Genomic DNA, 16,487 nt, shown 5'->3' with positions numbered 1-16,487 from the left:
CTATTGGTTCTAATTCTTACTTATATCACTAATGTGAAAATATGTTTAATAGGAATGTGTATGTATAGCCTATATCAGATTGCACGCCATCTAGGGGAGGGAGGGGGAGAAAAATTTAAAACTCAAAAGCTTATGGAAGTGATTGTTGATAAATCAAAATAAATTAATTAAAAAAACCCAAATATATTACACAATGCTACTCTTCAAAAAAAAAAAAAAGAACAGAGGGCAGCCACACACCTTATTCATGCAGCGGCTGAAGTAGAATGTATCATCCATTGAATATATTTGTTCTTCTACCACATTATTTATGGGAGACAGGTGAGGTGCATAGGGCTGGTATATCATGGACCAAAGCAGTCTATACATGGTAGTGAGCAAGACACAGAGTAGGAATAAGAATGGTTTGGGCTGCCAGCTGAGCCTGGTACTTGGTGCTACAGTGGCACTCGTGCTGTGAGGGCCTGGGTCTTTATCCCCTTGTTTCTTGATCATCTTAAGTGAGGATATTTACAGGTGTCTATGCTGATCTGTAGTCAAACTCCAAGTTACTCCAGATCTCAAACACAATGAACTCCAGAAATTGGAGAGTAAGTAACAATAAAACAGTGTTCAAAAATCATCCAAAAATTATGTGAATTCTACACTGACAGAAACCAATGGAATAAGTAACGAGTCTTCTTCTCATCTCCATTTCTCAAACACCGTACCACAGTCCCTTCTCCCCTTATTCTATGATAAGGGCAATAACCTCCTGTCTTTTAGTCATTCTGCATTTCACTGTCAAATTCACTTCTATCAAAAGCTGCCTTCATTCAAGAACTACAAATCACAGAATGCTCGAGGTGCACAGGACTTCAGAGACCATCTCATTCAATCCCCTCCTCTTACAGATGAGAAATCAGGGTCCCTAAAAAGGAAGTGACTGGTTTAAGATCATGAAGGGTGTCACTGAGCAACAGAGTTATGGCTTGAACCCAGCCCAGCCTCCTGACTGCTGGCTAGTATTCTTCTCACTAAAGATGCTGCTTCCTCCATCACTTCCTGCTCAAAACCCTTACTGACACCCACTGCCCAAAAATAAAAGCTTTTCAAGACTGGCCTTCAAGGCTTTTCAGAGTATGGCCCTAAAATTACCTTTCCAATATTGTCTTCCCTCACCCTAACATTCACCCTTTGCTCTCCCCAGGCTGATCTACTCATCCCACAAACACATCTTGTAGATTACCCACCTCCGCCCCTCTGTTCATGTTGTAGCCTGAACATGGGATGCCATTTCTCTTTGCCTGTCCAAAACTTATCCATCCAAATGAGGCCCAGCCCCCACCCATGAGGTCTTTGTCTGCTCTTAACTCAGAGAGATCTCTGCTTATTCTGAATGTCTCCTATTTGTAGACATAATCATACACTGTCTATGCTACTTAGCTTTCCACGGGTTTCCTGCTTGTCTCCCTAGCATGTTCTTTGAGGGCAGGGATCACGTTTCCTAAATCTTTGTTACTCTCATAGTGCTCTGAATACAGTAAATGCTCCTTCTCTAGGTGTTTATTCTATGAATGAATGTAACAAGGTTAGAAGCAAAGCAAGTCATCCAAGTGCCTAACCCTGGGCACCTGTGGGTAAAGACTGGATAGCACTGACCAGGGTATTTCCCATTTCTCATTTCCCATTACTGCATGCTAGAATCTAGGAAGATCTGGACCCTTCTCCTTCTCTGTGTCTCTTCTTAAATTCCAAATTCAAAGAGCAAAAGTTGCTAAAGACTAAATGCACATGCCAATTTTCTCGGTAAGAAGATGCTCACACCAACATTCACAGTCAGGGAGTCAAGGTGACTGGACAGCCCCTATCACGCTACCCTTTTTCTAGGACTATCAGGAGTGTGTGGATTGGTTCCTCTTATCCCAGGATGCTCCAGTTCCTTAAGCCTAGGAAGGGCCAACAAACTGGCACCCAAAGGACCACTACAACAACCAAAAAAATCCATTCAGGCAATCAAAGATCAAATGAATCACTTCAGTGATATGAAGCAGGAAAGCTTCTACATCAAGTATCTGTGAGAAGGGCCTGGAAGCCGAGATAGACAACAAATTAACATAAATACATAAGACCAAGATCTCTTCCCCAATGGATACCAATCAAAGGATATGAACAAAGCGTTCTCAAAGGCAACTTGATGAAATATGGTTTAAATCTCTACAATAAGAGAAATGTATTCAAACCAACTCTGAGTTTTCACCTCACATAAAGCAGACTGCAAAGATGACAAAAGATGGGAACATTTAATGTCTCAGGGGTTTCAAAAAGACAGGCACGACAATATACGATGTGGGGAAACTATGAATTGGTCTATCAATTCTAACAAGTAATTTGGAATGATGCTTAGAAAGTAACCAAAATGCCCACACCCTTTAAATCAGAAATCCTACTGCCAAGCCCCATACTCCGAGGTCGAGGGTGGAAAGGCCTACAACACAATCAAATATCCATAGCAGTATGTTTTGTGGTAAAAAAGGACCCAGAGGAGGTGGAGGCAGGACAGCATAGCAGCAGGAAGCAGAAGAGCCTAGTACTCCCCCTCAAATGACTCCAAACAGACCTGGAAAATGCACCAGGTCAAATTCTGGCAGGTGAATTGAAGGCAAAATCCCAGTGAGGTGTTTCTCCAGCCCTAGGTCAGCAGCAGGAGAAAGGTCCGTGGACTGTGGAGATAAGGTCTGGACAGGAACACGTGGAACAGCACCATAGGGCCGTGTGCTGGGGCAGGAGATGGGCCCAGACCCACAAGGGGAACATGTGCCAAGCGGCACCTCGTTGCTCATGATTTGGTTCCAGGTCCTAGATTCAGGACACACTGAGGAGGTCGTCTGGGGTAAGGAGCAGGAGAAGACCCCAAGCAACACAGCAAGAGAGCTGAATAAGTTTGGGAAAAAGCAGCAGTGGTGTGGTTTGGAACCACGAGTGGACCAGGGTCATAGTTCAAGCTTCTGGTCCCATCAGAGGCCTTTAGAGGAATAACTGGGGCAGGATTCCCAGGCCAAAAAGGAGCCTGTGGTTCTGTCACTCTGCATCAGCCCAGCTTTTCAGTGAGTTGAGAGTGATGAGTCCAGCAACACCTAATATTGATCAGATCCAAATCTAGGTCGGGAACTTGCAGCGCTCAGACCAGGGGTGTAGCGATTAGACTCCGCCCTGGACCAGGAGCACTGAAAGCTTGCCCGTTCCCAGCCTGAGCTGTCCCTCATGGCCTAGAATGACAAAGAACTCAACATCCCAAGAAAGCAGCAGTAAGACCAGGCCAAGCCTTCCTTCCACAAGCGCGTGGAGCTCAGGCCTGACACCAAGTCCAGAGTCAGGAAGAAGGATGGAAGGATGAGCAAGCAAGAAAAACAAGAATTCCACCATAAAAAGTTATTACGCTGATAAGGATGCTCAAGACATGAACCCAGGAGAAGACAAAATCTACAAAACATCTACAGGCAAAGCCTCAGAGAAAAACACAGCTTGGGCACAAACTCAAGTAGAATTCCTAGAAGAGCTAAAACAAGAGGTTAAAAAAGAAGCTTTAAATGTCTTTATAAATTAAACGAGAGTGCTACAGGAAAAAAATTGGAAAAAAAAGGAGAGCTATGGAAGAAAGAATTGGAAACTGAATGAACAGCTTGGTGTAAGAGGTACAAAACCCTGTCCAAGCAACAAATTCCCTGAAAATTAGAATGGACCAAAGTCACTGACTTCATGAGACAATAAGAAATATTAAAACAAATTCAAAAGACTGAAAAAACAGAAGAAGTGTATGGTATCTTACAGCAAAAATAAAGGAGATAAAAATTTAACAATCATCAGACTACCTGAACACTATGATGAAAAAAAGAGCTTAGATAATCTATTTCAAAAAATCTGTCCATGGGGGCAGCTAGGTGGCGCAGTGGATAAAGCACCAGCCCTGAAGTCAGGAGGACCTGAGTTCAAATCCGGCCTCAGACCAAACACTTGACACTGGCTAGCTGTGTGACCCTGGGCAAGTCACTTAACCCCAACTGGCTAAAAAAAAAAATCTGTCCAGACCTCTTAGACAAGAGGGCAAAACAGAAATAGAATCCACCAGTCATCTCCTGAAAGAAACTCCGAAATGAAAATTCGCAGGAAAATTATAGTCCAAATCCAGAGCTGTTAGGTCAAAGAAAAAATTCTGCAAGCAGCCAGAAAGAAAGAATTCAAGCACTAAGGAGCCAGAGTCAGGATCACACATGATTTAGCAGCTACCACTATAAAAGAGTGAAGAGTTTGGTATATGATATCACAGAAGGCAAGGGATATGGGCTAACAGCCAAGAATACTTACCCACCAAAACGGAGTATAATTCTACAGAGGAAAAAAATGGAATGAAGTAGAATGGATAAAAGAGAGAACTTCCAAATATTCCTAATGAAAAGACCAGAGCTGCATAGAAACTTTGAAGTTCAAACACACAAGTCAAGAGAAACATAAAAAGGTAAACATGATCAAGCAATCATAAAGAACTAAAGGATAAACTGTTTACATTCTTATGTAAGGAGAGACTACATGTATCCTTTCACAACTTTATCATCACCAGGGGTCACAGACATAGTGGTCATGTTGTGATGATCTTAAGAAAAAAACAGAAAGAGAAGGGAAAAGAAATATACCAGGAGGGCAGGGAAAGGAAGCTTAGGGAAAACTGCCTCATAATCAGGCTGAGCTGACATTTACACAAACAAGAAAGTGGGGAATGGCTGACACTTGATCCTCACTCTCATCTGAAATGGTCAGAGGATGGAAGAATACCTTCTCTGTCTCTCTGTCTCTGTCTCTCATACACACAGACACACACACACATATCTGGGTAAGAAATACATTTTACTCATTAGGGAAATAGGAGGGAAAAGGGAGATGTAAACTAATGGAGGGATCAGTTCTAAGCAAAACAAACTTTAACTATGGGTGTATAAAAATATTTATGACTTTATTTTTAGGTCGAAAAAAAGGGGAATCTGAAGGGGTGTCCATCAACTGAAGAATGGCTAGACAAGTTATGGCATATGAATGTGACAGAATTCTAATGTGCTGTACGAAATGATGAAGGGGATGGTTTCAGAAATACCTTGGAAGACTTCTGTGAACTAATGCAAAGTGAAGCTAAGAAAAATTTATACAATGACGAGAATATGGTAAAAAGAAACAACTGTGAGAGAACCTGGAGCTCTTATCAGCACAATGACCAGCCACAATTTCGGAGGACCCATGAGGAAACATGCTGCTCTTAACAGGGAGGTGAAAGGATTACGAGTGCAGAACCAGACAGATTTTTTTTTTTTGGATAAGGAAAACATGGAAATTTGTTTTGATTGCTTATACATGTTTACAACAGTTTTGGTTTTCTTTCATTCTCAATTAGGGCAGGAGGGTGAACAGGTAGATTTCTGAGGACTGGAAAAACAAAACATAATTTAAAAAGAAAAAGGAAAGGAAACTCTCAATTAACCACAACAACAACAGAACTGGAAGCAAAGTTGCTGCTCACTGATTAAGGAGGGACTAAACAAACTGTGTTCATGAAGGGAATGGCCTATCGCCACGCTCCTGAGAAATGATAAGCATGAACGTGTCAGAAAAGCACTGGGATGCTTCTAGGAATCGATACAAAGCAAAGCAAGCAGAACCAGGAAAACTATTTATCTATACATGTATATAGGGGCGTGTGTGTGTGTGTGTGTGTGTGTGTGTGTGTGTGTGTGTGTGTGTGTGACCAAGCTTGGCCCTAGAGAAAAGTAGAGAAAAGACACTTTCCCCTATCCTCTTTTCAGAGGTGGGAGATTATGGGAAGTGGACCTGAGTTCAAATCCTGCCTCCAATGCTTCCTACCTGTGTGACCTTGGGCAAGTCATTTAACTTCTCTGGGTCTCAGTTTCCTCATTTGTAAAACAAGGGGTTCTTTTCCAGCTCTAAAGCTGTGATCTTATGATTAAGGTGTTGGTTGGTTCTATGGAAATCCTTTTTCCCGCCCCACTTTTCACAGATTTGCTTCAGGGTGTCACATCTTTAGGTTCCCTCACGTGTATCTGTATGTGTATATGTGTGTGTGCACACTCTTAGTTTTTTAAAAATATGTATGTGCTGATATAAAGGTGCTCTTCCACCCCCACCCCACAATTCTGTCTCAGGTGTTTTTCTGTTCTGCCATTTGGGCCTTCAAAGCGGGGGTTATATGCACGTTCTTGGTCTTTTGCTATATCTGCCTTCTGTGTAGCCTTTGAATTCCAGAGGTATTCAGAACCAAGGCTATGGGTATGGACCTCAGCTAGGACCCTCAGCTGCACTGAAGCTGGAAAGGCTGCTGAAGAGACATATGTTCAGTTTGTGTGAAGGGGAAGACTGTAGCTGGTCAGAGTTTCTCCAGCTCCCAGCTCAGAAACACAATAACCACATGCCTCAAAAGCATCTCCTTCCACAGTTAAGGTCACTTGCTGATCAAGGAAGAGCAATGCAGGTTTTCATTGACCCAGGCGGTGATTATGCTATTTTTATTCGGATTCAACCTCTTCTCTAAACTTTGTACATACATGGTAAGTCAAATACTCTCACTCTTTTCACACTAAAGTCCTTCACATTATGCCCTGATCCAGCAGGGAGAGAAGCTGGTTCAGGAAAGCAGAAAGCAGGTTATATTCCCTTCAAGAGGAACCCCCACCTAGGTTTCTTCTCTCGTAAGGCACAAGGTAAATTTTCTCACTTCCATCTCCCACCAGTAGACTGCATTTTGCTTGCCTCATCTTTAACTGGATGGAGGCCAATACCTTCACATCTGGGGCTTTAAACCTGACACTCAACATGATTTTGGATGGCCAAATGGCTATCTATTAACTTCCCATGTCCCATTTTCCAGTACACCAATATCCTTCAACTCAAAGTTTCTTTACTTTGGGGGTCTCAACATTGAACACTGAATTAAGGGCTCCCCTGTATACAGCTTTGCAGTCTGGAATTTTGGTTTTTGTCTCCTAATTCTTTTTTATTCCCTTGCCTTAACCCTACATTTTCCTAATGCGCCCTGCCCGTAGCCACAACATATCCAGAGTTCTGCCCCACCACATCAGGAATTTCTGAAGTACAGACAGCATTCTCCTAAGAAGCCACTTACAGGCTCCTGCTAAAAGGTCTCTCCCCCAGGGGACACACTGCCGACAAATTTGCAAAACTTGCAACTCACATAGGAAACCCAGCCCCCACAGAGGCGAATTCTTTATTCCCGGGGGGCAAGAAATCAGGATGCCTTCTCTCCAGACTATTAACTTATGTGGGGAACAGGAAGCTAGAAGCACTGCCCCACTCTCCACCTGGCCAAGGACTCCCCTGATGAACCAAGGCCACAAGTCCCACAGTCCCCACCGTGTCAACAGGGAATGGGGTTTGTTTTTCTATAAACAGACAGACAAGAAAAAAATCCAGGTTAAAATGTAATTCTTAAAGGAAGGAAAATAGAAACCAGGCAGTGGGGAATGCTTCATATTCCTGAAAGCCTTTTGTAAGTTAACACATGGTGTCTGCTTCTCTCTAGTCACCTATTTATCACTCTCCTCTTTAGAGAAGGGAAGAAAGCCCTGGCTCCTTTCCTGGGGCCGAGTTCTGTGGCTAGGAGGAGGGAGGAGGCGGAGGGAGGAGGGTGCTTTAAGCATGATGCAAACCATTTGGAGCTGAGTGAGAGCATTGCCAACACAAGCTGCACTATTTAAACAAGTGAGGAAATGATCGTATATACAACATGCCAGCGAGCACACACACACACCAAAGGAAGTCGAGAGGGTTTTTTTTCATGACACAGAGCTGGATGTCAGCGGCTAAAAGGTCGATATTTTCCCTTAACACCCTTCTCAATGACTTAATCATGTTCCGTTTGCACAGAAAACTTCCCCAAGAATAAAAAAAGTCTGGAGCGTTAAGGGGAGGGGTGGGAGTGGGGGGATGTTTGGCCTCGTGCTGACCTTGTCCGAGGTTTTCTCCACGTAGCAGGGGTCTTGGGGGGCCAGCCAGCAGGGGGACGAAGCCCGAGAGCAGCCGATCCTCTTCCAGGATAAGAAGGGTGAGGTCATCGTCCGGGTCCTTGTACAATGGTACCTCCGACTGATTCACTGCTGTCAGAATGTTACAGAAATCAGCTAGCGTCGCCCACACATCCATGGCGACCCTGTGAAAAAGAGGGGAAGAGGAATGAGTGGCTCTGAGGTGGGATGCACTGGAGCATTCTTCGCACCCACAACTAGGGAGGGGACTTCTACAAACCTCCGTTAGCATGGGCATCTGCCAGGAAACCTTGCAAGGCAAGCCAGGATCCCAAGCTGAGCCCATGGCTACAATCTGGGGGTGTTTCCATGTACTCAAAGCTAAAATTGGTTAGGGGCCTTTTAAATCCCCACCAGAGAGGAAAAGGAATTTAGAAGATCAGCTGTCTCATGTAGGCCCTGTCGCCTCTGCAGACAGTGCGCCTGGGACACTCACTCAGACACTCGAGACACAGTGCCTCAGGCAGCTCCCACAGTTCCCCAGCTCTGGCCCAGCCAAGTGCATGCCACATGGACACGTCACCATGGCGCCTGCCTTACTCTTCTCCCCACCCCCCACGACAGACATGGGGTACCCAGGCACAGATGTCAAGAATCACAGGAGTCTTTTGCTCCCTGTATTTCTGCAATCTCTTCCCTCTTTCCAAGCCATAGAAAAACACGGCAAGATCACCCCTAGGAAAGATGTCTTGGCCTCATCTCTTTTCCAAAGCAAGATCTTTGACATGTTTTCAGTAAAACAAAACAAAACAAAACAAAAACCCTTACATCGATGTCAGACTGTCTATCCCACTCCCTTGAAGTGGCTAGGGGGCACCACAGTGCACAAAGCAGTGAGAGTCAGGGAGACCTGAGTTCAAATCAGGTCTTACACACTTCCTACCTATGTGACCCTGGGCAAGCCTCTGAAGCGCTGTTTCTTCAACTGTAAAACGGAGATAATAACAGCACCCACCTCCCATGGTTTTTGTAAGAATCAAATGAGATTCCTGTAGAAAGCACTTAGCACAGTGTGCCTGGCACATAGTAGGTGCTTCATAAATGCCTGTGTCCTTCCTTCCTTAACTAATGTCAGCTCTGTCCCTATCACTTTAGCAAATCACAAAACCTCTCTGATCCTTAGTTTCTTGGGGGATAATTATAAGAAACCGGCTGGCCCACCTAACTGCATAACTATATAGAGTCTTGAAGGACTAAATGGGATCCAGCACAAAGCTATAAAATCTTATAGCAAACATTAAACCTTATCATCCTCAGTATCATTCTTATGATCAGACACCAGCTGGGCCTGAAGAAGAATCCTGTGAATTATCTGGCTGTTCTCAGTTCAAGTTCCAGGGCAACAGTGATGAGGGAAGAGGTTCACTTTCACTTATCGAATCCTTTTGTGATCTGGGCTGTTATTACGGCCTATGCTTCCAGGCCCATCTCCACTTGTCCTGATCTATATCTTGCCACTGGACCCAGATGGAGAGAGGGACGCTGGTGACTCTGCACAGTTCTCCCTCACTTACATCCAATTCACTTGCAGATCATGACATCTCCTTCCTGATGTCACAGTCCCCTTCCAGAACAAAGGACAAACCACAACGACAACAGCCTATGCGACAGTCCTTGGCCCAGGTAGCAGCCTGCCTTGCTTGCACCAGGTATGACTCTTAAAGCCAAACCAAGGCTGGCAGCAGACTCAGGCAACGTGAGAGAGTCAGATTTCCTCAGGATAGCCGGGACTGCTGAGAGAGGCCACTGAAGAGCAGACCCACTGGCCCTGGAATGCTACTCCACCAAAGGAAAAGTCATCCTCAAAGATTTCACAGCTCAGCCCAAGAGGTGAACGGTAGAGAGCAGAAGGGAATGACCAGCACAAGCCACAACCTGAAATTTCCCTGGGGAAGTTGCTGTATTCAGACCCCTCCTCCCGCCTTCGCTCAGTGTGGGGGCCTCACCCTGAGCAACATCACCATTCTGGACCCTCAGAAGAAGGCAAGACAAAAGGCATGGAAGGGACAAGCTGCAAGCCTCCACCACGCTGGGCAGGATCCAAGAAGGGGTGGGGGGGATCAAGGAGGGTGGGTGTGGAATATCCCGAGTGGCTCCAGGTGGACAAGACCAATGCTAGTTTATTTACTGGAATAACTGTACGAGGAAAATGCAGTGAAATGAAACATCTTGTTTTCAAGAGCGTCCTGGGAGCCAGGCCGGACACGGCCCCATTAATCACACAATGGCCCTCCGATCCACATACACGTCCTGCAGAGGTAACCAGCCTCTACACTGTGCGTGGGCAAATACACACAAGGGAGAAGAGACACAGGGGAGAGAGGCAAACAGCTTGCTAAAGTTTCTCTCTGCAGACACCAACAACCAGACTCATTCACAAAGCTCCATCTTTTGGCTCAGCTGGGTTGGGCTGTCAGAAATGTTTAAATATGGAAAAAAATAAACAGTTGCAACACGTTTCTGTGCAGAGATCTGTCCGAGCTCCTTTGTGATGTAATGGGAAACACGGCGTTTGGGCTACCAGCTGTAGAATAAACAGAGCTTTGAGGGTTAAAAGGAACTGAACTTTCCACGACCCCTATCTGCAGAGAAGAAAATAATAAGAGGAATGATGCTCTGGCCCACAGCTCTGATAGTTTATCCTCTGGTCCTGGCTGCAGAGACAAGCACCGGATGTGATAGGGCCGATCGGGGCTGCCTCAGAGGTTAGCACTGCCCATGGGAGCCACTCAGGGACACACAAGGTTCCTCCACCTCCTCCTCCTGCTTCCCCAGTACCCCGCCGAGCACTTGAGCCCACTGCCCAAGACCAGAAACACAACCCTGGTAAGCCCTGGTCAAAAGACTCTGTTCAGGCGCAGAGCAGCAATCTGGAAAATAAACAAACAGGAAAGACGAGGGAAGAAAGAAGGTGAAAAGTCTTCTAGTTGAACTCCAGGCCTTGGGGTTGCAGCTGGGTGTGTACAGGATAGGGCTGCATTAGTCAGGAATACTGAGAGATGGATATAGGGCATGAAGCCTCCCCAGCCAGAAGGAGGCAACAGAGAATCGCCACCGAGAGCTGGCCTGGTGGGAGGCCCACATTCCCCTCTCATGCTCTAAGCCCCACCATTTTAGACCCAAGATGCAGAAATCTGTGGTACCATCTGGTTCTCATTACTATGTTCTCCTGCCCAGGGCTCAGATAAACCAAAACGGACTCCTCCCAGGGATTACTGGCCCCTGCCTGGGACCCATGCCCATGCCTGACTTTCACCCATTACCACCCACCCTGTGCCAAAACCTTAAAACTCACTCCGAGGATAGGGTGGAGAAGAGCTTCCACACCAATGTCATGGTGAGATGAGGACAACTCAGAGTCCAGCACCAAGAGAACACAGCTAGCCAAGGGCTCTCATTGCAATGCAAAAGGGCGGACAGACTAGAGGCCTCTAGCCAGAACCCAAGGAGGAGGCCAGTGACGGCCACTTTTGCCTTCCTTAAGTCTTTGGTTCTCATTGGTCACTTTCCTTTGGCTTCTATCGGACACATGCACAACGACAGCAGAACTCTTCAGCACCTCTCACCAGTACTAGTGCGACAGCCCAAGCGAATGGGCCCCCTCTTCCGGTCTCTCCCCTCCACAGAGCTCCCGACATGACATGTGAAGAGTCCAGGGCCCACCAGGACAAGAGATGAATGTCTGCATCCTTCATGACTCATTCCACCTTCTTCACTGTATTCTTTGTCCTCTCCAATCCAGACAAAGTGGGCCACCTGTTGCTCCTCTGCCATGATTTAGGCTGCCTACACTCCATGTCTAGATTCATTCCCTCCTTCCCACTAACTTTTAGGTAGAAGCTCTAATGCGCAAGCCCCATCTGCTCCTTGAGGCCCTTTCCTGAGCCCCCAGAAATGACTCTGTATCTGCCTACTTCACAGCTGTCATTTTCTCTCTGCATGTTGCTTCTCCACTCCCCCCCACCACCTCCCTGCATCTAAGGTCCTATTGCCGTCTGCCTCCCCAGAGCAGCATGCCAACATCTGGTAGGTGCTGACTGAATACCACCATATTCACTGAATGAATTCCCCAGCTCAGATCCTAAATCTATTCTCACTGGCACCACAGGTGCCAATCTGCATGGGTTGAAGAGCCCAACAGCACTTGGTTAGTTTTCAGGAAGTAGATCTGAAAATGGGGGGAGAAGCACTTTGGAGAGAAAGGTGACACCTACAAGAAGATTCAAGGTTAAGGTAAACCCTGGGGCCTAGGCACTACCATCCCACCTCTCATTGGCCATGCTTTGGAAGTGGGAGGATCAGCTCTTTGTAAAGTAGTTTCTTTTCTGTTAAAAGGGAAAAAGTCTCAGCTTATTCCTACTAGCACAACATTTCTAAAGTGGCTCCTAAGTCTCCAGGGCTCAAAAATACCTGAAAAGTTCTAGGTGACAACTTCTGGGCCCTGGAAATCACTCATTCTCCCAGAAGTCCTCCTGATTTTCTCAACTAAGTCCAGTTGCAATGGACCCCTTTAGGGGTCTGCAAGCAGTCCCTCTCTCTTTGCTCTGGCCCCAAGGGAAATCCCTAAGGAGATCCCAAGAGATTCTCCGTCACTCTGAGGACTGCAGTTACAGGCTGGTAGCTAATATACAAAAAGAAGCCATTCACTACCAAATCACTCAGGTAGCCAGGGTGAGCCATAGGCAGCTACCTCAGCAGGCACAGAATTCCCACTAAACTAACTACTCGGATCTGAATTCTCTTCTATATCCTTGACCAACAGTCTTAAGGCTAAGAAATCTTCACAGATGGCTAAGAGGGGCCCAAATCCCAAGAGAGATGAAGTCACAGACAATGGGAGAGGCACCTGGGCACCCTTTCTCTAAAGGGCATGAAGATAGCTTTGTCTTACTATAGTCTGGGATGCTTGACTTCACTTCCTGGCCAAATTCTAGAACACATCTTTCCTCCGACAGTCTGTGAACATCAGTACTGTGCCTTGCACAGAGCAGGCACTCCATTAACAATTGGTGAATTGAGTTGGGTGCTTAGAAGGAAAGGAGAAATATCTAGGAGCCAGATGGCTTCAGGAAATTCAGTTCCTGGTAGGATCTCTCTCTCTCTCTCTCTCTCTCTCTCTCTCTCTCTCTCTCTCTCTCTCTCTCTCTCTCTCTCTTAAGGCAACTGGGGTTAAGTGACCTGTCCAGGGTCACACAGCTAGTAAGTGTCAAGTGTTTGGTCTGAGGCCACATCTGAATTCAGGTCCTCCTGACTTCAGGGCCGGTGCTCTATCCATGGTGCCACCTAGCTACCCCCTAGGATCTCTTATTTTTTAAAGGGTTACTAGACTGGGCAGATGGATCTGGAAGGAGGTCTCCAGTGGACTGCTGTAGGGTCTGCCCTTGGCCTTGCTGTGTTTAACTTTTAGTTAGATGAACAGACAGATGTCATGTTTATGAAATTTTCAGGTGATATGAAGCTGGACAACACAGAGGACAGAACTGAGATCCAAAAAGACTAAAAAGATGGATTGAATCTGAGAAGGCACAAACGTGAACAACCATGCTTGGGCTCAGAACATCAAGCTCAGACCTTTACCGGCTGAAAGGGGCATAGCTACAGAACATTTTGCATCAAAAAGCCCTGGAAGTTTTAGGGGCCCATAAGCAAGCTCAACGTGAATCACACAGCAGCCCAAAAAAGCGAACCTGAAAGTAGACTGAATCACTGTGTCTGGAACAAGGGAGGCCAAAGGGCCACTGTCCCATGTTCTGGCCAGACCACACTGAAATAGAGTTCACTTCTGGGCGCAAGACTGTAGAAAGCATGACTAACTTGAGGGCATTCAGAGGAGGTGGAGCCAGAGCACAGAATGGTCAAAACCATGCCATCAGAAGGGAATCGTGACATTTGGTACAGAGAAGACAAAGACTTTAGGGACAACAGGACGGCTGTCTTCAGGTGGAGGCAGGATCAGACGTGCCGTCTGACACCAGGAAGGAGAATTGAAACGATGGGCATAAGTTGAAGGGGCAGATCTCAGCTCAAACATTGGGGCTGTCACAAAAAATAATGGATTCCTCCTCTGGCACCTTCTGGAGAACTCCCAGGATGCTTTGCAGATCAGGGGTTCCAGAGCAGGCACCCCCATCCCAGTCCCTGGTTAGGGATGAGTTCCTGTTCAGATAGAAAATGTAATGGATGACCTTTGACATCACTGTTAACTCTGAGTCCATGATTCCAAGAGTGGCCCAGCAGCCCATGGGGGGGGGCCCATACACCACATAGCAAGACAGTGGGCTCCTCCCTGGAGCCAGAACACCAGGCCCCAGCTCAGGAGGGAGAGGCCAAGGACTCGAGCTACAAGTATACACGCAGAACCAGGGCTTGATCACCTCCCCACAGACACACATTCACTTACTCCACCAGGACAGGAAAAAAATAAGAGTTAATTTACTTTTTATTGCCTCAGAATTCCAAGGTTTAATGTAGCTGTCAGTTTGAGTGCAGAGCAGCTGCCGGCCGATACAATGCAGCCCAGCCCAGCCCAGGTGATTGGGGAAACACATTTCACACAAACGGACCAACACACGCTCTTGGCTTGTTGTCTGGGGGATATTGACTCAGGGATCAGATTAACCCTTCGGGCTGAGGTGAGTTCTGCACACAGTAATCAGAAAAGCAGCACTGAGAGGCCTTGGACTCTGGGGGGCTTTTAGATTTTGGAGGGGGCGTTTCTAACCTAAGTTATCCTGTACAAAATGCTTTTTAATAACAAGGTGTGAGGCTTATTACTGTGACAATAACAATCACCTTCTTGACTTGAACGGAGAAAGCTCTGCCAGTTTTGTAGGTGAGAGGTCAGGCAGGATCTGACCAAGGCCCCGCCTTGGACAGGGCATTCCATGGGGAAGGGAATGCTCAAAAGACTCTCTGCCCTCACAGGGCTCTGTCCACCTTTCTGGTAAGCCCAAGGTAGCGCCGAGCACTCTCACTCACACCACCATTAATATCAAGCACAATGACCCCATGTTACAAGCCTGCAGGGGCCTGTGGAGGTGGCCATTTCCTGTGTAATACCAGCTTGTTTAAACACTAACATTCAAACGCCACAGCTGCAGAACAAACCCGGAAAGAGCTGAGTGAGAAGAAGCCCTGCATTGTGTTTCAGAGCCATAGAAGATCAGAGAAGTAATACAGATGGGAAACGAGTTGGGTCTTTTGGTTCCTGGGGTGAGGAGAGCTGGAAATATGGCTGAGCCAGCACAGGACCCAGGCAGAGAGAAGCCTGGAAGGGGCTGGGGGGGAACCCTCACAGACTAAAGTCATGGAGGGGAGAGACACAAGGTCCTAGGTATGGGAAAAACTAAACTCCTGGTACTTGAAACCCTCCAAAAGGCTACCTAAGCCCCAGGCTGCAGAAGGAACACCAGGAGGTCTGCAGGTATAGCAAAGACAGAATGAAGCACAGAGTCCAGACGAATTAGAAGGGCCTCCGCATGGAAACTTGCCAGCTCCCAGGTCTGTACCCCAAGAGCCTGTGGTCAGGAAGGCTCCCTGCACTTAGCTATGCTGGCATCTCTCTTTCAAGGCCTCAGCAGTAGAGAAAGCATGTCACCCAGGTGCCACAATGATGTGAAAAGGAAATACTACTCCCTGAGTTAAGTTAAAGAGAGGGCAGACAGGCTAACATCTTTCTGGGCCAAGAGTTTTTTTCTTTATGATATTTTTTTTAATGGTAAGAAATTAGTGGTCTATTTCAACTTATGAGTTTTGGATTTGATAAGGACGCTGTCAAACTGCCAACGCTGCCCAACAGGGCAAACCCCTCAAATGGTCAACAGCCAACCAGCATTGCTCTAAAAATACAGCTTCTGCCAGCCATAGACAGCGTAGGGGTCTGAGGAACTCCCACGGCCCTGATCTCAGTCCAAGATGTCAACCGATCAAAAAAATCATGGGTTCCAAAATTTCACAGGCACCAGAGCCCCTTTTTTCTGAGGCCTCGAAACCTACAGGTGAGAGAATCACTGGGCTCCAGCCTCCTTGAGCCATTGGTCTCCTTACTCTCTATCACATCCCTCTAAGTGTGTTAAATCCATCAGTGCTGAGCGTTTGGAAAAAAAGCAGTGCCCCTGGGACCCCAGTGTCTCTAAGGCAGGGACAGAGCCTGGGGCCACCCCTCAGAGGCTATTCTCATGGTTCTTACCTCTCCCACCTTTCAGTGATTGTAAGCACTCTGACACATCTTCATGGTTAAGCACTTGTTGGACCCAAATAACCTGAGCCTGTAGCTGGGAAGTCCTTCCCCTGGAGTCATCTATACCCCGCTAGGGTCAGACTGAAGACAGAGGCCAATGCCCCCTCCCCTCACAAGAAGTTCTTGGGGAGAATTGGGGTAATGGGGAGGGGAGGAGTTTCCTCCCA

At 46.6% G+C, this 16,487-nt stretch overlaps 1 protein-coding gene across 1 annotated transcript in view; it reads right to left on the bottom strand.

Annotated features, from left to right (window-relative positions):
• The window catches only part of SMG6 (SMG6 nonsense mediated mRNA decay factor), a 172,480-nt gene that overhangs the window by 66,775 nt on the left and 89,218 nt on the right, over positions 1-16,487 (bottom strand). The window contains 2 exon segments of the mRNA XM_021007027.2: positions 8,004-8,045; positions 8,047-8,206. Of these exon segments, the coding sequence (XP_020862686.1) occupies positions 8,004-8,045; positions 8,047-8,206 (202 nt within the window).

Source organism: Phascolarctos cinereus, unplaced genomic scaffold, assembly GCF_003287225.1.
Source record: "Phascolarctos cinereus isolate Bilbo 61053 unplaced genomic scaffold, phaCin_HiC Scaffold_5;HRSCAF=322, whole genome shotgun sequence".
NCBI lineage: Eukaryota > Metazoa > Chordata > Mammalia > Diprotodontia > Phascolarctidae > Phascolarctos > Phascolarctos cinereus.
Note: the sequence above shows the minus strand (reverse complement) of the source record. Positions and strands in the feature narration are given on the sequence as shown.